Raw genomic sequence first — 24,942 nt, 5'->3', positions numbered from 1 at the left:
TATAGATGAAACAGACGTAGTTAGATGGAAGAAGAAAGCCTCATGCGAAGGGTATTATGTTGATATGCTCTTGAGAATCAGTATCTAGGAAACAAAAGTTATTGTTGCATATATTTAGAAAAAACCCAAACTCACTGCCGTTGAGTCAGTTCCGACTCATAGTGACCCTGTAGGACAGAGTAGAACTGCCCCGTGGTGTTTCCAAGGCTGTAAATCATTACAGAAGCAGACTGCCCCATCTTTCTCATGCTTAGTTACCAGTGTGTTTGAACTGCCAGCTTTTCAGTTAGCAGCCAAGCGCTTAACCACTGCACCACCAGGGTTCCTTAAATTTAGGTTAGGCAGGTAGCACAAATTTAGTTTGAAATTAACTACATTACTAATTACTATGTTCAACGGCACTGGGTTTTTTTTTGCTGTGTGTGTTTTTAAGTCTGTCTTTCCTAATGGGTAGGGGAAGGTTGTTTTTTACATAAAAATTTAACTCCCCAAATGAGCTGTTATTTAGTTTATCTATACTGATAGGACAATTATCATATTCAAATTAAATGAGTAATAAAAACAGACCATGAGACGTTTAGTTCCAGAATGCAAGTCTTTTTTTTTTTTTTTACCACATTATTAGTTATGGACATGGGATTTTTGTGAGGATTGTAGAATCTCACTCTCAAGTGTTCATTAAACAGGGTGAATTTTTAAATTCTTGTATGACACAGTAATTAACATTTATAGAGAAATTTATAGCATAGTATAATTATTCAGTACATATTATAGAGACATATTGCTTGATTCAGGAATAGATATGAAATATATTCTTAAAAAATATGTGCATCAAACTGAAAGTGCTTCTGTTATACTCTTCTGACCTCTATCAGAGTTCCTTCCCATTTTCTTGCAAATATTCAGGTTTTATCTCTCTGAATATCATTATTTTCATTAATTCCTCCCTGTCTGCTACAGCATTCACTGGTTGTTTTTCCCCCTCTGTTGTAAACCCTAGTTTTTAACACAGTTTAGCACTTGGTTGTACTTAATTTCTTTCAAGTGCTTCTTAATTATTTGGATTATAGTAAAGCATTTTATTTACTACGTTGTAATTCTCTTGATGGCAGTATTGCATTTTTTTTTTCCCTTTGATGAAGAGGTCATCACGTTCACCTAACACACACACACACACAATGTTCATTATATACGCACATTGTTTCTCTTCTAGAAAATCTGATTATTAAGACTGGCTTCAGCGTTTGTCGTTGGATTACTTTCAGTGATTTATTTCCTTGTGAATATAAAGGAAATTGATTAGCCTGGAGAACTTGAGGATCCCCAGTTGCAAGTAGAGAAATATTGATGCTGGCTTTTTTCCAAGTTAAATTTTGATTACACATCAGGTGTTTCCTGTGTATAACATCACCCTGCAAATTAGAGAGCTTTTTAACTTTCACTGACATTTAACCTCTTTCTTGATGATTAGTGGTTTTGTTTAATGAAGCATACATTCAGTTTTTCCCCCTGTATTTCCTTTCTTTGCTTTAAAACTATTCTTTCAAGCTTCAAGGGTTCCTGCTAAGTCTGATGCTGTAGAATTGGATGAAGAGTTACATATTGAAATTTTTTATAATCTTCCCCAATTCTAGATTTGCATTATATTTCATTACAGCTTCCAATCCTCACACCCCAGTGGAAGAACTCAAAATGTTTAAAAGTCTGTGATCAGAGAGTATCCTCTCTAATATCTATGATCATGTTGATTTTTTTTGTTGTTGTTGTTTTTTCCTGCTGTCTAAAGTGGCTGTTCGTAAGGTTTTCTCATGATAAATGGAGAGAAGATTGAAGTTGTCAAAGATTTCATTTTCTTTGGATCCACAGTCAACACTTGTGGACTCAGTAGTCAAGAAATCAAGGAATGCATTGCATTGGGCACATCTGCTGCAAAAGATCTCCATAAAGTGATAAAAAGCAAAGATGTCACTTTAAGGACTAAGGTGTACCTGACCCAAGCCTTGGTATTTTCATTCATCTCATATGCATTCAAAAACTGGACAATGAATAACGAAGAATTGACACATTTGAATTATCGTGTTGGTGAAGAACATCGAATGTACCATAGACTGCCAGAACAACGAACAAATCTGTTTTGAAGAAGTATAGGCACAATACCCTTTAGAAGCAAAAATGGTGAAACTTTGTCTCACACACTTTGGACATGTTATCAGGAGGGACCAGTCCCTGGAGAAGGGCATCATGCTTGGTAAATTAGAGGATCAGTGAAAAAGAAGCAGCCCTTCAGTGAGGTGAATCTACACAGTGTGTGCAACAATGGGCTCAAGCATAACAACAATCACAAGGATGGCGCAGGATCAGGCAGAGTTTCATTCTGTGGTACATAGGGTCGCTATGAGTCTGAAGAAAGTACCTAATGACAACAATACAGTGGCTATAAGGAGCCCTGGGGCGCAGTGGTTAAGCGCTCAGATGCTAACCAAAAGGTTGGAGGTTTGAACCTACCAACTGCTCTGTCAAGAAAGATATGACAGTCTGCTTCCATAATAATTTATAGCCTTAGAAACCCTATGGGGCAGTTCTACTCTGTCCTATAGGGCCACTGTGAGTTGGAATCAACTCAGTGACAGTAGTTTTGGTTTTGGGGTTTAAAGTAGGTACTGAGGATTTCCAGTCAGAACTAATGTACCTGGGACAGCTGGGGAGTATGTGTGTGTGTGTTTGTGTTTACAAGGATAAGGTAAAGCTGAGGAAAATAATTAGGATGAAAACGAAATACAAGACACTCAAAAACTTTGACAGCTAACTATTATAACACATTTGTGGCATAAGTTTTAAAAAAAAAAAGCAAGATTCCCTAATGTTTCAGTGTTAATGCTGAAACTCTCTGAAGTAAAAAGTGAGAATTAAAATTGCAGCAAGTTAAGCTCTTGATATAATTGACTCCTGGTATTGTGAAAAGAAGTAATTAATGATTGTGTCAGACTATAGATTCTGGAAAAAGTAATTACTTAGAAATTTCTCTTCAGTGACATAATTGAAAAAATATAACATCTAAGTCTAAGTTGATACGTAATGTCATCAGCTCTTCATCACATATTTATTAAGGACTACTTGGAACCAGAAGCTTCTGAGCTTAGGTTGGAGGAAAGATGAAGAAATGAAAAATTTTGTGCCTTGCTCCACTCTTCTGACAGTCAAGAATTGGAGCAGGAGGATTATAGCTATTTAAATAGATCCTGTAGATACATGAAAAGGTTGGGGGGAGGGGGTGAATAAATGAAGAATTAAGTACAAATATTAAATGGAGAAACACAATTTTTAAAAATTTCTTTTCTTCTCAGATTGATTAATAGATTTTAACTAAGTTTAATTTTGCAATAAAAACTTTATTAGGAACTTGACAAGAAAGATTCTAAAGTTCATCTGGTAGTGATAACAGGAAAATCGACCCAAGAAAGTGTTAAACAGAAAGAAGAGTAATGAACAAGGAATCGCTCTACTAAATATTAAAGTACTAGAGGAAGCTTTTTTTTTTTTTTTTTTTAGAGGAAGCTATAGTAATTAGAGTAGTGCTATACTGATTTTTTTTTTTTTTTAGAGCCTTGGTGGCACAGTGGCTAAGAGGCATGGCTGCTTACCAAAAAGTTGGTAGTTCAAATCCACCAGCTGATCCTTGAAAATCCTGCGGGGCAGTTCTACTTTGTCCTATAGGGTCCCTATGAGTCGGAATCGACTCAACAACAATGGGTTTTGGGGGCTTCATACTGGTATAAGAACAGAAAACCATACCAGTAGAACAAAATAGAGATCCTAGAAATAGGTAGCTATAACAATTTTTACATAAATTTCTAATAAATGCGGCATTAAATATTGGGGAAGGAGGAAGTTCTTTTCGAGAAAATTGTTCTAGGACAATTGACTAAGTGTTTGGACAGAACAAATTTAGATACTTCACATCAATCGTATGGCAAAATATTTTTAATATGGAATAGGTAGCTAATTTTAATAATGAAACTAATTAGAAGAGATATATGTCCCTGTGATATGAAGAATAATTTTTTTGTATATAAAAACAATGATAAAGCTATAAGGAAAAGTCATCTTGACTTGATTAAATGAAAATTAAAATATTCTGAAATAGGAAGCACATTTATGTCATGGATGAAAGAAAATACATTTTATTTAAACATATTTTGCATATCATAAGTGAAAGAGAAATACCCTAGTTGAAAAATGGGTAAAAACCTTGAAACTATAACCCACAAATGAAAAATACACATGGATAAAAATTTGTGAAATATGTACATTTTCCTTAATAATTAAAATAAAGAAAATTAAAACAGGAGCATTTTTCTCCTTTCAAATGGACAATATAAAAAAAAGTTAGAATCTTATTTGGTAAGTGCTTAGAAAAGTTTTTCTTCTTGTATACTGCTAGTGGGAGTAAAGATGGTAGTGTTTGGTGGGCCAGTTTGGTAATCTATATCCAGAACATTAAAATTGTTTATGCTTTGCCCCAAGAATTTCACTTTTCTGTAGTTTATTATAAGATAATCTTAAGAGATGTGTTAATAAGAAAAGATAATTTCCAAACAGATAACTGCTGAAGTAGATACAGTACATACATAAAAGTTGAGGGGAATTTGAATAAAAATTGAACACTGATTTAAAAAATTGAATACCGACCTTGAATACTAATCATAAATAAGAATATTTAATTATTTACTTAATACATTCTTCATTTTAAAGCATAATATCCATGAAATCACATTTTAATACATGTATTAAATACATATGTGTTAAGATTTTTACTTTTGTGAGATATCGTTGTTTGTTTTCTATGTACCTAAAATCAAACATGACGATACATTGATAAATACATTTCTTGGTCATTATAATTGTAAGTACCATGGAGGCGGGTGTGATTGATACCTTATTAACCATTATGTTTACCATCACATATTTTATCCATGTTGGTTAACCTCGGTGATATGTAAAAAATGTGTTAAAAATGATAAAAAATAAAAGACATGTAATAGTTACTATAAGAGTTGAGGGGTGACTCCTTTTGGTAAGGGTGGTCACAAAAGTTAAAAAAATGTGGAGCTCTACACTTTTAAAGTAGTGATGTTTATCTTGAGGAGAGGAAAGAGAAACAAAGGCTAACACTGGCAAATATGAGTCATCTGTCCAACTACATGCCCTTTCCTTTATCTGCAAGCCGGAGCTGTCCAATAATTTGAAACATAGGTGCATGCGTATCTCTGAGATCTAGACTATTGCATCATCAATAATCCAACATTCTTTCCTTAAGGAATTAGACTTTGCTTGGGTTTTTTAGACCTGGGGCTTTTTAGAGAGGAAGAATGACATTATTTGTTCTACATCTGAAACTGGTTTATATCTGCCCAAAGACGTCCAAATCCCTTTTGTCTGTGAGTGAATCAGAAATAAATCTGGGTGATGAACTTGTTCTGTACATCATCACACAGAAAATCTTCTCATTCTTATGAAAGTGCCTCTACTATGTCATTCTTTACAGGATGGCCATCATTGCTTTCTTTCCTCCTGGGCAGTATAAACATTTTTTTTTTTTCCTATTATTACAGGTTAAGAAAAATCATAGTACCAGAGAGGATGACTCAACCCCCACTCCCTTCCGCATTGCCTTCATTTCCTTCCTTATTAGCTTTACTGAATTTCTTTCTCCTGTGGCCATTTCCTTTATGGAATTTTTATGATTTTAATTTTTTAATCAAGCTTGAAGGATTACATGTGTACCATTCTCTCCAGAGACTAAAGCTACTGATGGCACGTTTTTCAGATATTTTATCTCTTTGATTATTTTTTATAGTGTTTGACAGACTGGTAGAACTCTAATTTAAACCCTGAGTCTAACTTTTGCTTGTATTTAATATTGAGCAAGTTGTTTAAACTCAGTGAGCTACAGTCACTTTATTTGTAAAATGGGACTGATTTTAGAGTATGGGTTAATGTAAAAACAAAAACATATATATTTAAGTCCACAGTCAATATTCAGTAAACAGTGGCCTTTATATTGTAGGCGCCTCGATTCAATGGAAAAAACAAACAAAAAACATTTTTAATAAGGATAGACTTATTAATTGTTCTTGTACAAGTCATTTATCACAGCCGAGCCTTCATTCTCCTCCATAAAATGGGTATTCTCACCCCTTGTAATGATTAGAAATGAGAACTATAAAATTCCTACCTTGTCAGTGCCGGAGATGCAGCAAGTACTTGTTCTTCCTGCTATGGTTGATTGTTTAAACCTTGTTTAAATCTACATTTAGTTGCCTTTTTAATGCATTGAAATTCATCCATATATAGATTTTTTTTTTTTTTTTGCACGTTGGGTTTTGCATCTTGATTTTATTACCACTGTTTTTGTGCTAAAGTTAACCTTAGAAGTAAAGTTCATCTTCTGTGCCACGTATTCCTTCCCCCTTTTTTTTAAAAATAATTTTTATTGTGCTTTAAGTGAAAGTTTACAAATCAGTCAGTCTGTCGCGTATAAGCTTATATACACCTTACTACATACTTCCATTTACTCTCCCCCTAATGAGTCAGCCCGCTCCCTCCTTCCAGTCTCTCCTTTCGTGACCGTTTTGTCAGTTTCTAACCCTCTCTACCCTCCCATCTCCCCTGCAGACAGGAGATGCCAACACAGTCTCAAGTGTCCGCATGATACAAGTAGCTCACTCATCATCAGCATCTCTCTCCAACCAATTGTCCAGTCCCTTCCATGTCTGATGAGCTGTCTTCGGGAATGGTTCCTGTCCTGGGCCAAAAGAAGGTTTGGGGACCATGACCACCGGGATTCTTCTAGTCTCAGTCAGACCATTAAGTCTGGTCTTTTTATGAGAATTTGGGGTCTGCATCCCACTGATCTCCTGCTCCCTCAGGGGTTCTCTGTTGCGCTCCCTGTCAGGGCAGTCATTGGTTGTGGCCGGGCACCATCTAGTTCTTCTGGTCTCAGGATGATGTAAGTCTCTAGTTCGTGTGGCCCTTTCTGTCTCTCGAGCTCATAGTTATCGTGTTACCTTTGTGTTCTTCATTCTCCTTTGATCCAGGTGGGTTGAGACCAGTTGATGCATCTTAGATAGCCGCTTGTTAGCATTTAAGACCCCAGACGCCACACTTCAAAGTGGGATGCAGAATGTTTTCATAATAGAATTTATTTTGCCAATTGACTTAGAAGTCCCCTTAAGCCATAGTCCCCAAACCCCCGCCCTTGCTCCACTGACCTTCGAAGCATTCAGTGTACCCCAGAAACTTCTTTGCTTTTGGTCCAGTCCAGTCGAGCTGACCTTCCCTGTATTGAGTATTGTACTTCCCTTCACCTTAAGTAGTTCTTATCTACTAACTAATCAGTAAATAACCCTCTCCCACCCTCCTTCCCTCCCCCGTCTCGTAACCACAAAAGAATGTGTTCTCAGTTTATACTATTTCTCAAGATCTTATAATAGTGGTCTTATACTACATTTGGCCTTTTCATCTGACTAATTTCACTCAGCATAATGCCTTCCAGGTTCCTCCATGTTATGAAATGTTTCACCGATTACTCACTGTTCTTTATCGATGCATAGTATTCCATTGTGTGAATATACCATAATTTATTTAACCATTCATCCACTGATGGACACCTTGGTTGCTTCCAGCTTTTTGCTATTGTAAACAGTGCTGCAATAAACATGGGTGTACATATATCTGTTCGTGTAAAGGCTCTTATTTCTCTAGGGTATATTCCGAGGAGTGGGATTTCTGGGTTGTATGGTAGTTCTATTTCTAACTTTTTAAGAAAACGCCAGATAGATTTCCAAAGTGCTTGTACCATTTGACATTCCCACCAGCAGTGTATAAGAGTTCCAATCTCTCCGCAGCCTCTCCAACATTTATTATTTTGTGTTTTTTGGATTAATGCCAGCCTTGTTGGAGTGAGATGGAATCTCATCGTAGTTTTAATTTGCATTTCTCTAATGGCTAATGATCGAGAGCATTTTCTCATGTATCTGTTAGCTGCCTGAATGTCTTCTTTAGTGAAGTGCGTGTTCATATTCTTTGCCCACTTCTTGATTGGGTTGTTTGTCTTTTTGTGGTTGAGTTTTAACAGAATCATAGATTTTAGAGATCAGGCACTGGTCAGAGATGTCATAGCTGAAAATTTTTTCCCAATCTGTAGGTGGTCTTTTTACTCTTTTGGTGAAGTCTTTAGATGAGCATAGGTGTTTGATTTTTAGGAGCTCCCAGTTATCTGGTTTGTTTTCGTCATTTTTAGTAATGTTTTGTATTCTGTTTATGCCTTGTATTAAGGCTCCTAACGTTGTCCCTATTTTTTCTTCCATGATCTTTATCGTTTTAGTCTTCATGTTTAGGTCTTTGATCCACTTGGAGTTAGTTTTTGTGCATGGTGTGACGTATGGGTCCTGTTTCATGTTTTTGCAAATGGATATCGAGTTAAGCCAGCACCATTTGTTAAAAAGACTATGTTTTCCCCAATTAACTGACACTGGGCCTTTGTCAAATATCAGCTGCGTATATGTCGATGGATTTATATCTGGGTTCTCAATTCTGTTCCATTGGTCTATGTGCCTGTTGTTTTACCAGTACCAGGCTGTTTTGACTATTGTGGCTGTATAAAATATGTTCTAAAATCAGGTAGAGTGAGGCCTCCCACTTTCTTCTTCTTTTTCTGTAATGCTTTACTTACCCGGGGCTTCTTTCCCTTCCATATGAAGTCGGTGATTTGTTTCTCCATCACATGAAAAAATGTCATTGGAATTTGGATCGGAAGTGCATTGTATGTATAGATGGCTTTTGGTAGAATAGACATTTTTACTACGTTTAGTCTTCCTATCCATGAGCAAGGTATGTTTTTCCACTTATGTAGGTCCCTTTTAGTTTCTTGCACTAGTACTTTGTAGTTTTCTTTGTATAGGTCTTTTACATCTTTAGTAAGATTTATTTCTAAGTATTTTATCTTCTTGGGGGCTACTGTGAGTGGTATTGATTTGATGGTTTCATCTTCGATGTTCTTTTTGTTGATGTAGAGGAATCCAAGTGATTTTTGTATGTTTATCTTATAACCTGAGACTCTGCCGAACTCTTCTATTAGTTTCAGTAGTTTTCTGGATGATTCCTTAGGGTCTTCTGCATATAAGATCATGTCATCTGCAAATAGAGATAATTTGACTTCTTCCTTGCCAATCCGAATGACCTTTATTTCATTGTCTAGCCTAAATGCTCTGGCTTGGACCTCTAGCACAATGTTGAATAAGAGCGGTGATAAAGGGCATCCTTGTCTGGTTCCCGTTCTCAAGGGAAATGATTTCAGGCTCTCTCCATTTAGGGTGATGTTGGCTGTTGGCTTTGTATAGATGCCCTTTATTATGTTGAGGAATTTTCCTTCAATTCCTATTTTGCTGAGAGTTTTTTTTCATGAATGGGTGTTGGACTTTGTCAGATGTCTTTTCTGCATCTATTGATAAGATCATGTGGTTTTTGTCTTTTGTTTTATTTATATGGTGGATTACATTAATGGTTTTTCTAATATTGAACCAGCCTTGCATACCTAGTATAAATCCCACTTGGTCGTGGTGGATTATTTTTTGATATGCTGTTGAATTCTATTGGCTAGAATTTTGTTGAGGATTTTTGCATCTATGTTTATGTAATTTTCTTTTTTTGTGGTGTCTTTACTTGCTTTTGGTATCAGGGATATGGTGGCTTAATAGAATGAGTTAGGTAGTATTCTATCATTTTCTATGCTTTGAAATACCTTTAGCAGTAGTGGTGTTAACTCTTCTCTGAAAGGTAGAACTTTGCAGTGAAGCCATCTGGTCCAGGGGTTTTTTTTGTTGGGAGTTTTTGATTACCTTTTCAATCTCTTTTTTTGTTATGGGTCTATTTAGTTGTTCTACTTCTGATTGTGTTAGTTTAGGTAGGTATTGTTTTTCTAGGAATTTGTCCATTTCTTCTAGGTTTGCAAATTTGTTAGAGTACAATTTTTCGTAATAGTCTGATATGATTCTTTTAATTTCAGTTGGGTCTGTTGTGATATGGCCCGTCTCGTTTCTTATTCAGGTTGTTTGTTTCCTTTCCTGTATTTATTTCTTTAGTCAGTCTGGCCAATGGTTTATCAATTTTGTTAATTTTTTCAAAGAACCAGACTTTGGCTTTGTTAATTCTTTCAGTTGTTTTCCTGTCCTTTAATTCATTTAGTTCAGCTCTAATTTTTATTATTTGTTTTCTTCTGGTGCCTGATGGATTCTTTTGTTGCTCACTTTCTATTTGTTCAAGTTTTAGGGACAGTTCTTTGATTTTGGCTCATTCTTCTTTAGGTATGTGTACATTTATTGGTATAAATTGACCTCTGAGCACTGCTTTTGCTGTGTCCGAGAGGTTTTGATAGGAAGTGTTTTCATTCTCGTTGCATTCTATGAATTTCTTTATTCCCTCCTTAATGTCTTCTATAACCCAGTCTTTTTTCAGCCGGGTATTGTTCAGTTTCCAAGTATTTGATTTCTTTTCACTGATTTTTCTGTTACTGATTTCCACTTTTATGGCCTTGTGGTCTGAGAAGATGCTTTGTAATATTTCGATGTTTTGGATTCTGCAAAGGTTTGTTTTATGACCTAATATGTGATCTATTCTAGAGAATGTTCCGTGTGCACTAGTAAAAAAATGTATACTTTGCAGATGTCGGATGGAGTGTTCTTTATAAGTCTATGAGGTCAGGTTGGTTGATTGTAGCAATTAGGTCTTCTGTGTCTCTATTGAGCTTCTTACTGGATGTCCTGTCCTTCTCCAAAAGTGGTGTCAAAGTCTCCTACTATAATTGTGGAGGTGTCTATCTCACTTTTCAGTTCTGTTAAAGTTTGTTTAAATGTCTTGCAGCCCTGTCATTGGGTGCATAAATATTTAATATGGTTATATCTTCCTGGTCTATTGTCCCTTTAATCATTATGTAGTGTCCTTCTTTATCCTTTGTGGTGGATTTAACTTTAAAGTCTATTTTGTCAGAAATTAATATTGCTACTTCTGCTCTTTTTTAATTGTTGTTTGCTTGATATATTTTTTTCCGTCCTTTGAGTTTTAGTTTGTTTGTGTCTCTAAGTCTAAGGTGTCTCTCTTATAGGCAGCATATAGATGGATCGTGTTTCTTTATCCAGTCTGAGACTCTCTGTCTCTTTATTGGTGCGTTTAGTCCATTTACATTCAGCATAATTATAGATAAGTATGTGTTTAGTGCTGTCATTTTGATGCCTTTCTGTGTGTGTTGTTGACAATTTCCTTTTTCCACTTACTTTTTTGTGCTGAGACGTTTTTCTTTGTAAATTGTGTGTTCCTCATTTTCATAGTATTTGACTTTATGTTTGCTGAGTCGTTATGTTTTTCTTGGTTTTTATTTTGAGTTATGGAGTTGTTATATCTCTTTGTGGTTACCTTAATATTTACCCCTATTTTTCTAAGTTAAAACCTTACGTTTTTCATCCTATATCGCCTTGTTTTCCTCTCCATATGGCAGTTCTATGCCTCCTGTATTTAGTCCTTCTTTTCGATTGTTGTGATCTTTTACATAATGACTTCAATGATTCCCTGTTTTGAGCATTTTTTTCTTTTTAAAATTAATCTTAATTGTGTTTGTGATTTCCCTATTTAAGTTGATATCAGGATGTTCTGTGACCTTGTGTTGTGTTGGTACCTGATATTATTAATTTTCTAACTAAACAATTGCCTTTAGTATTTCCTGTGGCTTTGGTTTGGTTTTTGCAAATTCTCTAATCTCGTATTTATCTGTAAATGTTTTAATTTCACCTTCATATTTGAGAGTTTTACTAGATATGTGATCCTTGGCTGGCAGTTTTTCTCCTTCAGTGCTGTATATATGTCATCCCATTGCCTTCTTGACTGCATGGTTTCTGCTGAGTCATCTGAACTTATTCTTATTGATTCTCCTTTATAGGAGACCTTTTTTTTATCCCTGGCTGTATTTAAAGTTTTCTCTTTATCTTTGGTTTTGGCAAGTTTGATGACAATATGTCTTGGTGATTTTCTTTTTGGATCAGTCTTCTATGCGGTTCGATGAGCACCTTGGATAGATACCCTTTCATCTTTCATGATGTCAGGGAAGTTTTCTGCCAACAGATCTTCAACTATTCTCCCTGTATTTTCTGTTATCCCTCCCCATTCTGGAACTCCAATCACACGCAAGTTATTCTTCTTGATAGAGTCCCACATGATTCTTAGGGTTTCTTCATTTTTAAAAATTCTTTTATCTGATTTTTCTTCAACTATATTGGTGCCGATTGCCTTATCCTCCAACTCCCCCAGTCTGTATTCCAACTGCTCGATTCTGCTCCTCTGACTTCCTTTTGAGTTGTCTAATTCTGTAATTTTACTGTTAATCTTTTGGATTCCTGAATGCTGTCTCTCTATGGATTCTTGCAGCTTATTAATTTTTCCACTATGTTCTTGGATAATCTTTTTGATTTCTTCAACTGCTTTATCAGTGTGTTCCTTGGCTTTTTCTGTAGATTGCCTTATTTCATTTCTGAGGTCATCCCTGATGTCTTGAAGCATTCTGTAAATTAGTTTTTTTATAATCTGCATCTGGCAATTCCAGGATTGTCTCTTCATTTGGGAAAGATTTTGATTCTTTAATTTGGGGAGTTGTAGAAGCAATCATGGTCTGCTTCTTTATGTGGTTTTATATCGACTGCTGTCTCTGAGCCATCTATAAGATATTGTAATGGTTTATTTTATATTTGCTCACTGAGTCTTATCTTGTTTTGTTTTCTTTCAATATACGTAGATGGGCTACTAGATTACGCTGTCTTGATTGTTGTAGCCGTGGAATCACTTTGTCCTCTTACCAGCTGGTTTGGACTGTTACCAGAAATATAAGGCTAAGAGTCCATTCACTATTCTTGAGTAGAATCTGATTTTAGGTTACCAAGTGTGTGGTGTAGACTGTCACCTATGTTCTTAGGGGAGTAATGGTGATAGTTGTGTGCACCAGATTCTAGTAGCAGCAGGGGGTCACACTCTCGGGGGCGCTGGATGCTTACAGGCTTCCCCCAGGTGCCAGTGAGGTAGGTGTGTCTCTATTCCTAAAGAACTTTGGTGGGTGGGCTCTGCAGCTGTACCTTAGGCACCCAATGCATGTACCTCTACAGTTGGTAGGTGTCACTATCCTCAGACCCCTATGGCAGGAGGCTAGGTGGTCTGGGTGGAGCTTCAGCCCTCAGTTCCCGGTTGTAGGTCAGTGAGGGCTCTGTTTAATAGAGAGAGATATCAGACCTGGGAAACTTGTCTTTCCAGTATTCTGCTAAAACAATTACCGTCAGAGCACTATCAGAATTGCGTTTGCATTATAATAGCCACCTTGTTGTTCCCTGTAGGGATGAAAGCCCAAGACCATGCATCTCATATGCTTGCTTGGAGCTGGTTCTGTATTTCTAGTTCAATTTCAGGAAGTCAGGGAAGGATTTTTGGTCCCTGGGTTTTTTGTAGCTGCTTCTCTCAGGCCAGGAGAATGGGTTAGGAATAGACAAAAACAAAACAAAACAATAAAAAAAACACAGAGCACTTCACTCTCTGGCCCAGGAAATTCCAATGTTAATGAAGCTTCCTGGGAGGGGGAGGGGAGGGATCAGATAGATGGGAGAGAGTAGCACCCAAGAATATAGACAAAGTTACTTATCTTGCTTTGTGAGGAGTGTTTTATCTGAGATTCCCGAGGGGTGTGTAGCTTGTGTGCCTTGGCTGGGTGGAGATTGGAGGGTCAGGCCCGCATCCTGTGCTTGTGCTGTCTCAGAAGCCGTGGTCAGTTCCTCCGCTTCTAGTCCAAAGCCCAGCGCCAAGGTTCCCCGGCTGGGACGCCACACTCCAGGCTCCAAAACCAGTCGATGCCCCCCGGTGACTTCTCTGTCTGTCAGCCCCGTCACTGCTCTGCCTGTGTGCACTGCCTGGGCTTCCCCCGAGGTCACTTCTGGGGGCTAGGGCTGGGCCCCCTGTTTGCGCCGTCTCAGGAAGCTGTGCTCACCTCCCCTGCGTACAGTCCAAAGCCCAGTGCCAGGGTTTTCTGACTGGGACGCTGGCTCCAGGCTCTGAAAATAGTCGCTGCTTCCCCGTGGTTGCTTGTTCTCTTGTTAGCCGCTTCAGTGTGCAGCCTGCTTGCGCTGGCTGAGTCTCTGTTACTCAGGTCAACTCTTTAGATCTGTGTTTGATGGTCAGCGTTCGTAGATTGTCATGTATGTGATCAATTCACTTTTTTTTTCCAGTCTTTGTTGCACGAGGGATCCGAGGTAGCTTCTACCTAGTCAGCCATCTTGGCCCCACCTCCACGTATTCCCCTTTTAAGAATTGAATTTCGTATCCATCAAAAGCATTTTTAAAGACCAGTCATGATTATTATTGCTTTTTCTTATTCCTTTAATTCAGTAGGTAAGTCCAAGGCAAAATGAAATGAACCTGCTGGTCAGTGTATCACAGGCTAGAAAACAATTTGCCAGGAGTGAGAAAGAAAGTATAGTTTTCACCAGAGTTGGATTGCTGGAATGTTTATGATTATTTTCTACCAGCTAGATGAGGCAATGAGCTTTGAGGTCAGGTAGTCCTGGGTTTGAATATCAGCTCTATGATTTTGCATGCGTTAATTAGCCACTCTGCTTCTCAGTTTCCTCGTCTGTAATATCCAGGTAATGGATTTTTAAAAATCTTAACAATTGAGTTACATATATAGAGCAACTAGTATAGAGATTACAGACATATTTTCTAAACTCCCATGGATGTACAGTGAGAGAAGTGGAGGCACAGAAGCCGCCAGGCATTTTCCTTTTGTAGCTTGCTACCCTAATTCATAGTAAACACTAACTGAATGATTTTTGTAGTCATCATTGTTATTATAGAGATACCACGGTTACATTAAGTTTTTCTAAGTTGTAATGAATAGTACTTAAGTGTTTTGGGTTTTTTTTTTTTTTTTAATCTATTTTATTACATTCCTAGGGTGCATTATTAGATCTTCTTATTTGTAGCCCTTTGATATTTCCCTGTTTCATAAGCTTTACAAATCAATAAGTCATTCATGAGTTCTTACTGAAGAAAATGGATCAACCACTTATTATTTAGCAAATTACCTACTTTTCATTTTAATAAGAGTTTTAATAGTGATAAATTTGTGACTTGGAAAAATCAGTAAAATTTCTGAATTAAAATTAGGGTATTAACATATAATATTTAGATCTCAAAAGCACTTTAGAATTGGGATTTTCTCATATTCTCTATTTTTCTTTCTGTACAAAAGACCTTCTGTTACCATTATTCTAGAAATTGTTTGAATTTTTTGTAAATGAAAAAATAGAAACTATACAAAATAACAATGGTTGTATAACTTCCAAAAATTGACCTATGAACACTCAAAGACTCAGGAGAATTTCAGGTTGATTCTAAAACAAACTGCTAGTGCAGGTCCATCATTTGCTCTAACTGTACTTAGTATGTTTTATTGCTGCTTTTAGAATAAATTTTAGACAGAAATATTGGGATACAATTGTCATTGTTGTTGGGTACCATCAAATCAATTCTGACTCATGGCAACCGCATGTGTGCAGAATAGAACTGCTCCATAAGGTTTCCAAGGCATGGCCTTTCAGAAGCAGATCATCAGCCCCGCCTCACATGAAGTCACAGGGTGGGTTCGAACCATCAAACTGTCAGTTAGTAGTTGAGCAAACGTTTCAATAATTTAGGGAGTATGTTACTTTTGTGTTATATAAATCATACCAAGTATTGCTTTAATACAAAGGAGTGTACACTGTGATGTATTTACACCATATTCAATTTTTACTCATAGCCACCCTATGTGTAACAGAACGAAATACTGCCCATTCCTGTGCCATCCTCATGACAGTAGAATTATGCTTGAGCCCATTGTTGTCGCCACTGTGTCAATCTATTTCGTTGAGGGTCTCTTTTTCACTGACCCTCTAATTTACCAAGCATGATGTCTTTCTCCAGGGACTGGTGCCTTCTGATAACATGTCCAAAGTATGTGAGACAAAGTCTTGCCATCCTTGCTTCTAAGGAGCATTCTAGCTGTAGTTATTCCAGAATAGATTTGTTCGTTCTTTTGGCAGTCCATGATATTCAGTATCCTTCCCAACACCATAAATCAAAGGCATCAATTCTTCTTTGGTCTTCCTTATTCTTTGCCCAGCTTTCTCATGCATATGAGGTGATTGAAAACACCATGACTTGGATCAGGGCACCTTAGTCCTCAAAGTGACACCTTTGCTTTTTAACACTTTAAAGAGGTCTTTTGAAGCAGATTTGCCCGATAAAATGCGTTGCTTGATTTCATAAGTTCTTAGTGAAGACTCTTTGGAGCAGAGCACAGATCAGACATTGTTCTAATGCTGTGGCCAACAGACATTTATTACTCACAGAATAAACAGGACAAGGAAGAGTAGAACAGCATACATCATCATCATCAAAATTCCCTGCAGTTACGCTCCCATCTCAGGGTAATGTTATATTTCAGCCAAGCACACCCCACTTTAGGTCTTGGGAGAATAATGCCTAAATCTCTCTCTCCCAGGGATGAATACTAATAGGACGGTCATGTCTGCATGGCAAATAGCATATAAAGAGAACTGGTGGGGGAAAGTGAAAATAAAAGGTAATAGGGGGTAATAAAAGTGGAAGGTCCACTGTAGGCAATGGACATCATTTACTGCCCCTGTTTAGGGTGGTGTGTTTGCACTGAAGAAGTCTTTGGTCTTGCAAAATTCTATATCCAGGGTTATTTCTGTCAACAAGGCCGTATTTTCCAACTACGGATGTTTCTTATTTGTTCCCAACTTTTGCATTCCAATCACCAGTAATTATCAATGAATCTTGATTATATGTTTGATCAATTTCAGACTGCAGAAGTTGATAAAAATCTTTAATTTCTTCATCTTTGGCATTAGTGGTTGGTGTGTCAATTTGAATAATAGTCCAATTATCTGGTCTTCCTTGTAGGTGTATAGATATCCTATCACTGACAGTGTTGTACCTCAGGATAGATCTTAAAATATTTTCTTTGACAATGAATGCGATGCCGTTCCTCTTCAATTCATCATTCCTGGTATAGAGGACCATATGATTGTCTGATTCAAAATGGCCAATTCCAGTTCATTCCAGCTCACTAATGCCTAGGATATTAATGTTTGTGCATTCCATTTTATTTTTGACGACTTCCAATTTTCCTAGATTCATACTTCATACATTCCACGTTCTAATTATTAATGGATGTTTGCTGCTATTTCTTTTCGTTTTGAGGCATGCCACATCAGCAAATGAAGTTTCCAAAAGCTTTACTCCATCCATGTCATTAAGGTTAACTCTACTTTGAGGAGGCAGCACTTGCCCAGTAGTGCTTTGAGTGGCTTCCAATCTGAGGAGATCATCTTCTGACTATACATGTGGACCTCACTGAATGGATTAGACAAATCAAATCAACAACATCTCTGGAAGGAGATGATGGAGAAGCTCAATGTTATCAGACAGAACAAGGCCTGAGGCCATCTGCAGAACAGACTATCAATTGCTCATATGCAAGTTCAAGTTGAACCTGAAGAGAATTAGAACAAGTTCTCAAGAGCCAAAGTATGACCTGGGATATATCCCACCTGAATTTACAGACCATCTTAGGAATAGATTTGACACACTGAACACTAATGACTGAAGACCAGACGAGTTGTGGAATGACACAAAGGACATCGTGCATAAAGAAAGCAAAAAGTAATTAAAAAGACAGGAAAGAAAGAGAAGACCAAAATGGATGTCAGAAGAGAACCTGAAACTTGCTCTTGAATGTGGAGTAGCTAAAGTGAATGGGAGAAATGATGAAGTGAAGAGCTGAACAGAAGATTTCAAACAGTGATTCAAGAAGACACTGTAAAGTATTATAATGAAATGTGCAAAGACCTGGAGTTAGAAAACCAAAAGGGAAGAACACACTCGGCATTTCTCATGCTGAAAGAACTGAAGAAAAAATTCAAGCCTAAAGTTGCAATATTGAAGGATTCTTTGGGCAAAATATTGAATAATGCAGGAAGCATCAAGAGAATGTGGAGGAAATACACAGTCGTTGTCCCAAAAAGAATTGTTTGACATTCAGCCATTTCAGGGGGAAAAAATATGATCAAGAGCCCATGGTTTTGAAGGAAAAAGTTTTAAGCTGCACTGAAGGCATTGGTGAAAAACAAGCCTCCAGGAATTAACAGAATACCAATTGAGATGTTTTAACAAATGGATGCAATGCTGGAAGTGCTAACTTGTCTATGTCAAGAAATTTGGAAGACCACTACCTGACTGACTGATTGGTGATCCAATAGAATGTGGAAATTATTGAACAGTATCATGTGATATTAATGATATTGTTCAATAATTTCCACATTCTGTTGGATTACCTTTCTTTGAAAAAGGCACGAATATGGATCTCTTCCAGTCAGTTGGTCAGTCTTGCTTGCTGAAAGTAAAGAGGACTTGAAGCACTTACTGATGAAGATCAAAGACTACAGCTTTCAGTATGGATTGCACCTCAACATTGAAAAAAAAAAATCCTCATAACTGGACCAGTAAGCAACATTATAATGAATGGAGAAAATATCGAAATTGTAAGGATTTCATTTCATTTGGATCCACAGTCAATGCCCATGGAAGCAGCCATCAAGAAATCCAAAGACTCATTGCATTGGGCAAATCTGCTGCAAAAGACCTCTTTAAAGTGTTAAAAAGCGAAGATGTCACTTTAAGGACTAACATGTGCCTGAATCAAGCCATAGTATTTTCACTCACCTCGTATGTATGCAAAAACTGCACAATAAATAAACAAGACTGAAGAAAAGATACCTTTAAATTATGATGTCAGTAAAGAATATTGACTATACCGTGCACTGCCAGAAGAACAAACAGATGTGTCTTGGAAGAAGTATAGCCAGAATGCTCCTTAGAAGTGAGGATGGCAAGATTTCGTCTCACATACTTTGGACATGTTTTCATGAGGGAGCAGTTGCTGGAGAAGGACGTCATGCTTGGTAAAGTAGAGGGTCAGCAAAAAAGAGGACGACCCTCACTGAGATGGCTTGACACAGTGGCTACAACAATGGACTGAAACATAGCAACAGTTGTGAGTATGGCACAGGACTGGGCAGTGTTTTGTTCTGTTTTACATATGGTCGCTGTGAATCAGAACTGACTCAAGGGCACTTAAGAACAAGGACAACAAGCGGGGTGACTATCTCCTCATGGTTATTCTAGATTTCATCGGTATCAGGAGGTGTTCTTTCTCCTTTATCCCGCTAAAGATACCTTGGTGGAGTGCATGGTTTCTTCAGAGAGCAATCATCTCCCCCTAGAGCATGGACTTTACTTTGTGACCATGAGTAGCTATTATGCCCATTAGCAGCTAGGGAGATGGTGAGAGAGATTATAGCACACTAGTATACTCAGCTAGCGGTTCACATCACCTCAAGAAAAAAGATTATTAGCTTTATTTGGAAATATTTGTTAATTCAATGTGGCAAAAATAATCCATCTGATACTGTTTTAATTTTTATAAAATGTGTTACAATAAAAACAATAGAATTACTACAGAAGAGAATAGAATTTTTTTTTTTAATGTATGCTTAATGGTATCATTTCAATACCAATTATGAGCATTTTTGTATGTTCCTTTTCAGTCTTTGGCCTTATGCAATCTTATTTTATTTCCCTCAGTGTTTCTTGCATCTTGCTGTGAGCATATGATTTAATCTGAACCAACTTCTGCTAAAGTGCAATTACATTTTAAATTTTAGAAAAAAAAAAAAAAAAACCATTTCCAGCTATAAGTTTTATGACAAAAAAAAATATATAGTTTAAAGACTGATTTCAGAACTAGAAACATATAAATGTGTGTGAGTGGATGCATATATTTTTGTGCTTAATGTATATTTTTTGTCACCAATATTTTTACTAACCAGCCTAGTGAAGGGCATTCAAAAGGTCAGTAGACTCAAACCGCTTCATTTTATCAAACTCATTTGTATTGACAATGCAGTGCTTATACAAGTGAAATATGATTAAAACAAAAGCAAACTAGCTCTGCCATAGAAGGAAAGATGTATCATCAATATAGGAAAAGCCTCTGATTATACCTGTAAGTGGAAAGGGCCATCATGATTATGACTGGTGAAGCTATAAAAGTCTGCCTGGAAAATAATGTAGGCTATCATATATCGCCTGGTCTTAAAAACTGAGTACCTTCTACACTTGCAGTGGTGATTAAAACTACAGTTTTTAACTTGAATAAAGGGTGAGGTCAAAATGATAATAAGCAAGTAACTGATAAACCTTTTGCTTTATTTCTTTTTTTTCTTTCTTGGTTGATAATGAAATGCTGTTTGTGTAACTTGAAAGTAATGGCTGATGGCTGAAAGACCCCAAAGTAGTTTTGTACACAGTGCTGGGCAGGCATGACAATTGTCACTTATTCAATGTATTTTCTGAATTAAACCGGTAAACTTGATTTACTTATTGAAATATAAAATGCAAATACTTTCTGCAAAAACTAAAATCTGACACTGATATTCTATCCTATATGTGTGTGTGTATATATATATATATATATATATATATATATATTGCTGTCAATCTTATTTCTCAACAAATTGTAAGATTCTTGGAGGCCAGAATCTCACTTATCTTTCATCTGGCACCTGAATCATGTTCTCCACTTAGTAGTTGTTTATTAATACCTGAATTTCTAAAGAAATGAATGAGTGTGAATTTAAGAAAAGGATTGTACAGAAAAAAAAAAACCAATTCCTAAAAAAAAAATAAAAGTTAAAAAGATCATATGCTTGAAACTCTAATTTTTCTATGTTAAAAATCAAGGTTTTATTTGTTACTCAGTTTCTGGGTTTAATTATGTCATTTAATTTCTCCAGACTCAAATTTTCTCATCTGTAAAATGGAACTGATAATGACTTCTTTGGGAATCAGATTAGATAATGGATGAAAGCGCTTGGCATAGTGTCTGAAATTCCATGGAATATACATGATGATGATGGATGTCACAAATGCTTTCGGAAACCTGTGTCCTCACGTTGGTCCACATGTTTCTCTTTCCAGGCGAAGCATACATGCGATTGAGCAAACTCCCTGAAGCAGAGCATTGGTATATGGAATCACTGAGATCCAAAACTGACCATATCCCTGCTCATCTCACCTATGGAAAACTACTAGCTCTAACAGTACGTAAATACCTCCCTCCCTCTTCAGAAATTGATTCACTCTGTGTAGACTAGGGTAAATGGTGTTCGAAATAATGGTCTGGGCCAGTTAGCTCAGGTCGTTAGGATGTAATGATGATGATACTAAGTTAGAACCCTGTACAAAAAAGATAGAATAAAGATTTTGACTATGGGCTTTGCCCTAGATAACATGTGAGATATCATGATCCTTGATGTAACATAATGGAAATATATAAATGGAGAACCGGAATTTGTGATTACATACTGAATTGATCGTGATAACCATATTTACATAAAGATGGTATTCTACAAGCCAGTGTGAACCAAGTTGGCTCTGATGTAGATCTAAGTTTGATTCTTTTCAAGTAGCTAACATTACTTAAAATTGTATATGTGTGTTGATTAGAACCACCTGGAATTCTTTTGAGGTACATTGCTTGGCCACCTAATATGAGAGGCTACAGTTCCATGAAAGCAGTGTTAGTTTCCACCATAAGAAGTTGTTGATATTTTACCATATTTCACCTATAAAAATATCAGTTTCATGTAGGGAATCGTTCAAAAGATATAAGTAAATTTTTGATGACACATAGATATTAAGTGTTGCAACTTGGCCTCAATTCCAGTTTGAATTTAATATCTGTGTTATTTTAGTTATATCACCCAGGTTCTCCAATATTAATAAAAATAGATGAACATTAGAAAAACATAGAGCTAATGGTCAGGAAAGTGATTCCTAAGTGAATTCATAAAAAGATATAATTATTTGAAAGTAATAACCTTTTATTTCCCACTGAATATGGTAGATTAAACCCTTACAATTATCATGTATCCATTCTAAGATGCCACTAAAATGCTGTTAAAGAAAGTACATATATATACTAGATAACCAGAAAAGATTCCACTAAAACATGTCTAGATGTGCCTAATAAAATATAGCAGATGTGCGTTCAGTGCTTAGCTGAGCTCAGAAGATAGTAAGAGAAATTCCCAGGAGCTAGAAATGAAGGAGAAGCTGAACATCAGAATAGGGGACAGCAGGCTGATCTTGCAGCTGACCTGGGACAGTTTGCTAGTTATGGAAACCAGTAGAAAAGGGCTTTTTGTGTCCCTAGACTTTTTAGACTTTCTGGAATAGAGTACAAAGCTTTGGGCCAATGGAAGGCCAGAAATTAGATGCCTAAATAAAGCAGGAAACCTTGTACCCTCAATGAAAGGATAATATAGAATAAACTTGCATACTGGGACAAGAAGGCAGCATGGAGGTTTGCCTAGCCCAGTAAGGCATACAAATGAATAAATTCTTGCTGGGAATCTGTCACCACTGTCTTCTCTTTACCAGGCTTTGGGTTTTGAATTTACTTTACCTATATAGTCAGGGAATTCCTAGGCCAGGAATTTAAATAAAAAATCACTGAAGACGTTCTTGAAGAGAACACAAATCTAGCTGGAGTTATTGAGTGAAGTGCAAAAAGAACAGTGAGCAAAGAGATTAGTAGTCATTTGGGTAAATGAGAATAAGCTTTTACTGTATAAAATACTCAGGAAGTATATTCATAAGAACACATGGAATGTGCTGGCTGGATTCAACGGATAAGATATTTAACTGATTTTGGGGAAGTCAGAAAGCTGATGGAGTGGTGATCACTGATTTATCAGCACAGAGGACACCAAAATCTAAAGAACCCTTGAAATGGGATAGTAGTGAGATGTAGTCTAACTTACTCCACAGAAACCTGGACTTGGAAGCAGCTGGTATACACGAGAGTGAAGGGTATAAAATGGGACCGCTCCTATGTATGCAACAGTTACTCTCTCCCCCATGTACACAATGCCAGCAGCCAGACATTTAACTTTAAGTCAGGACAAAGGAAGCCCATGTTGGTGGAGCAATGGAATGAAAGGCCAGGACGCAGGACCTCTGAGTGCACAGTCAAAGGTGGAATGCTTAGAAAACTGAAAAGAAGAGTGATTGAATGTCTTCCAGTAGGGTACTCAGATCCTCGATATCCCTTCCCTGCTTCACACAGAATACCAGGAATACGGGGTTAACTCCACCTCCTCAGAGATTGCAGCATTCTTATCTGGACAAACTGAACCACCTAGGGAAAATATTTTCATATACTTACATTCATACGTCCCCCTATAAAAGGATACCTCCTAAACCAGACACAAAGAAATGAACCCATCTCGTCCTGAGGCCCACCCATGCCTTAGGAATTTCCATTTAGCTTTTATTATCTTACTCTTAAATATCAGTGGGCCACCAATGACCATTAGTCATATTGGAAAAGCCACAGATGTAGAAGATTGGAACTATAAAACAATAGGAGAAGGAAACCCAAGGGAATAAAAGAATGCTTAAAAAAAAAAAACACCGATCCTTAGAAGGAGATGGGGATATATAGCATTTTATGAAGCAGAATGCGAAGGAAAAATTAAATAATGAGGTAACAAGAAAGAGCTTTTAGAAAATAAAAATACGATAGCAAAACAGTTTTTTATTTGAAGGCTAGGACAATCAAGTTGAAGAAATCTTCCCATAAGCAATGAAAGAAATGAGGAAATAGAAAATACAAAAGAAGAAATTCTGAACGACACCAATACGGAAGTCCCAATAGAAAAAAAACAGACCAAAGTGGAAAAGATTGTTTAGAATCAAAAGATATAAGTTGCTATTTTTGGCATTTACAACATCGTAGTATGTTTATTTTAATCATTTGGGAAATAATTGTTTTGTCTTTTGAAAACCGTTTCCAGCTCCTATCCTGATAGGATGATAATTCAGAGGGCTGCACTTGTGAATGAAATTCATGTGCCTCTTGCCCCCACTACTCTTTTTGACGTGTTCCTATGGAATTCAAATGGAACTGTCTTTAATTAGACTGATAAATGACCATCTTGAAAAAAACACATAAGAATTTCAGATGCTTAATGTACAAAAAAGTCATTTTGAAAAGAAAAAATTGAGAACTGATTCTGAACATGCCTAGACTGCACTACTACTCTAGATCTAGAAACGGTGTCTTTATTTATTTATTTATTTTCAGGGCTGAATATTTTAAGTTCCTGTACCAAACAGGAAGTTTAATGGCCATTTTATTCTTCTTAGAAAGCATTTTTAACATGATTTAGAAGTTTTAATTTACTGAAACATATGGAAGGGAAGGAAAGACTCCATGTATTACAATCCAAATTTTAATTTTCCCCCACCAAGACTTTTATAGTTTCCGACTTGCTGATTTAGATGAAATACAAACCCTATTATGAAATGGCTTAAACGCACAGTGCCAAAACTCTACAACCATCTTTAACAGTTTCTTTCTAAATTATGAGATTTGGCAAATTTCTGGTCCCAATGGATTGTCTTTGTTGAATTTTGGGTTTCTTGGCCTGGTAATATGCTATTGACTTAACATGGAATTGGCAAGGTGGAAAATGCCACACAATTTGACTTCTAAATTCAAGTGTAAAACATTATAAAATGTAATTGGCTACTAGTCTCAAGAGAACAGGAATAGCAGTGAAGTGGTGCTTTTAGTTTTTTGTCAAAACTGACCAAAAGCGAAATATGTAAAAATCATATGCCAATTATATTAGACTTACATTGTAAAGTAGGATTTCATATCAG

At 36.6% G+C, this 24,942-nt stretch overlaps 1 protein-coding gene across 1 annotated transcript in view; it reads left to right on the top strand.

Annotated features, from left to right (window-relative positions):
* Positions 1 to 24,942, top strand: part of TMTC2 (transmembrane O-mannosyltransferase targeting cadherins 2) — a 456,462-nt gene that overhangs the window by 294,014 nt on the left and 137,506 nt on the right. Inside the window, exon 8 of the mRNA XM_003405237.4 lies at positions 21,190 to 21,311. Within this exon, the coding sequence (XP_003405285.1) occupies positions 21,190 to 21,311 (122 nt within the window). The remainder of the gene's footprint in view (positions 1 to 21,189; positions 21,312 to 24,942) is intronic.

The sequence above is a fragment of the Loxodonta africana genome, chromosome 4 (genome assembly GCF_030014295.1).
Source record: "Loxodonta africana isolate mLoxAfr1 chromosome 4, mLoxAfr1.hap2, whole genome shotgun sequence".
In the NCBI taxonomy this organism is placed as follows: Eukaryota; Metazoa; Chordata; class Mammalia; order Proboscidea; family Elephantidae; genus Loxodonta; species Loxodonta africana.
This window is presented reverse-complemented; position numbering and strand designations above follow the sequence as displayed.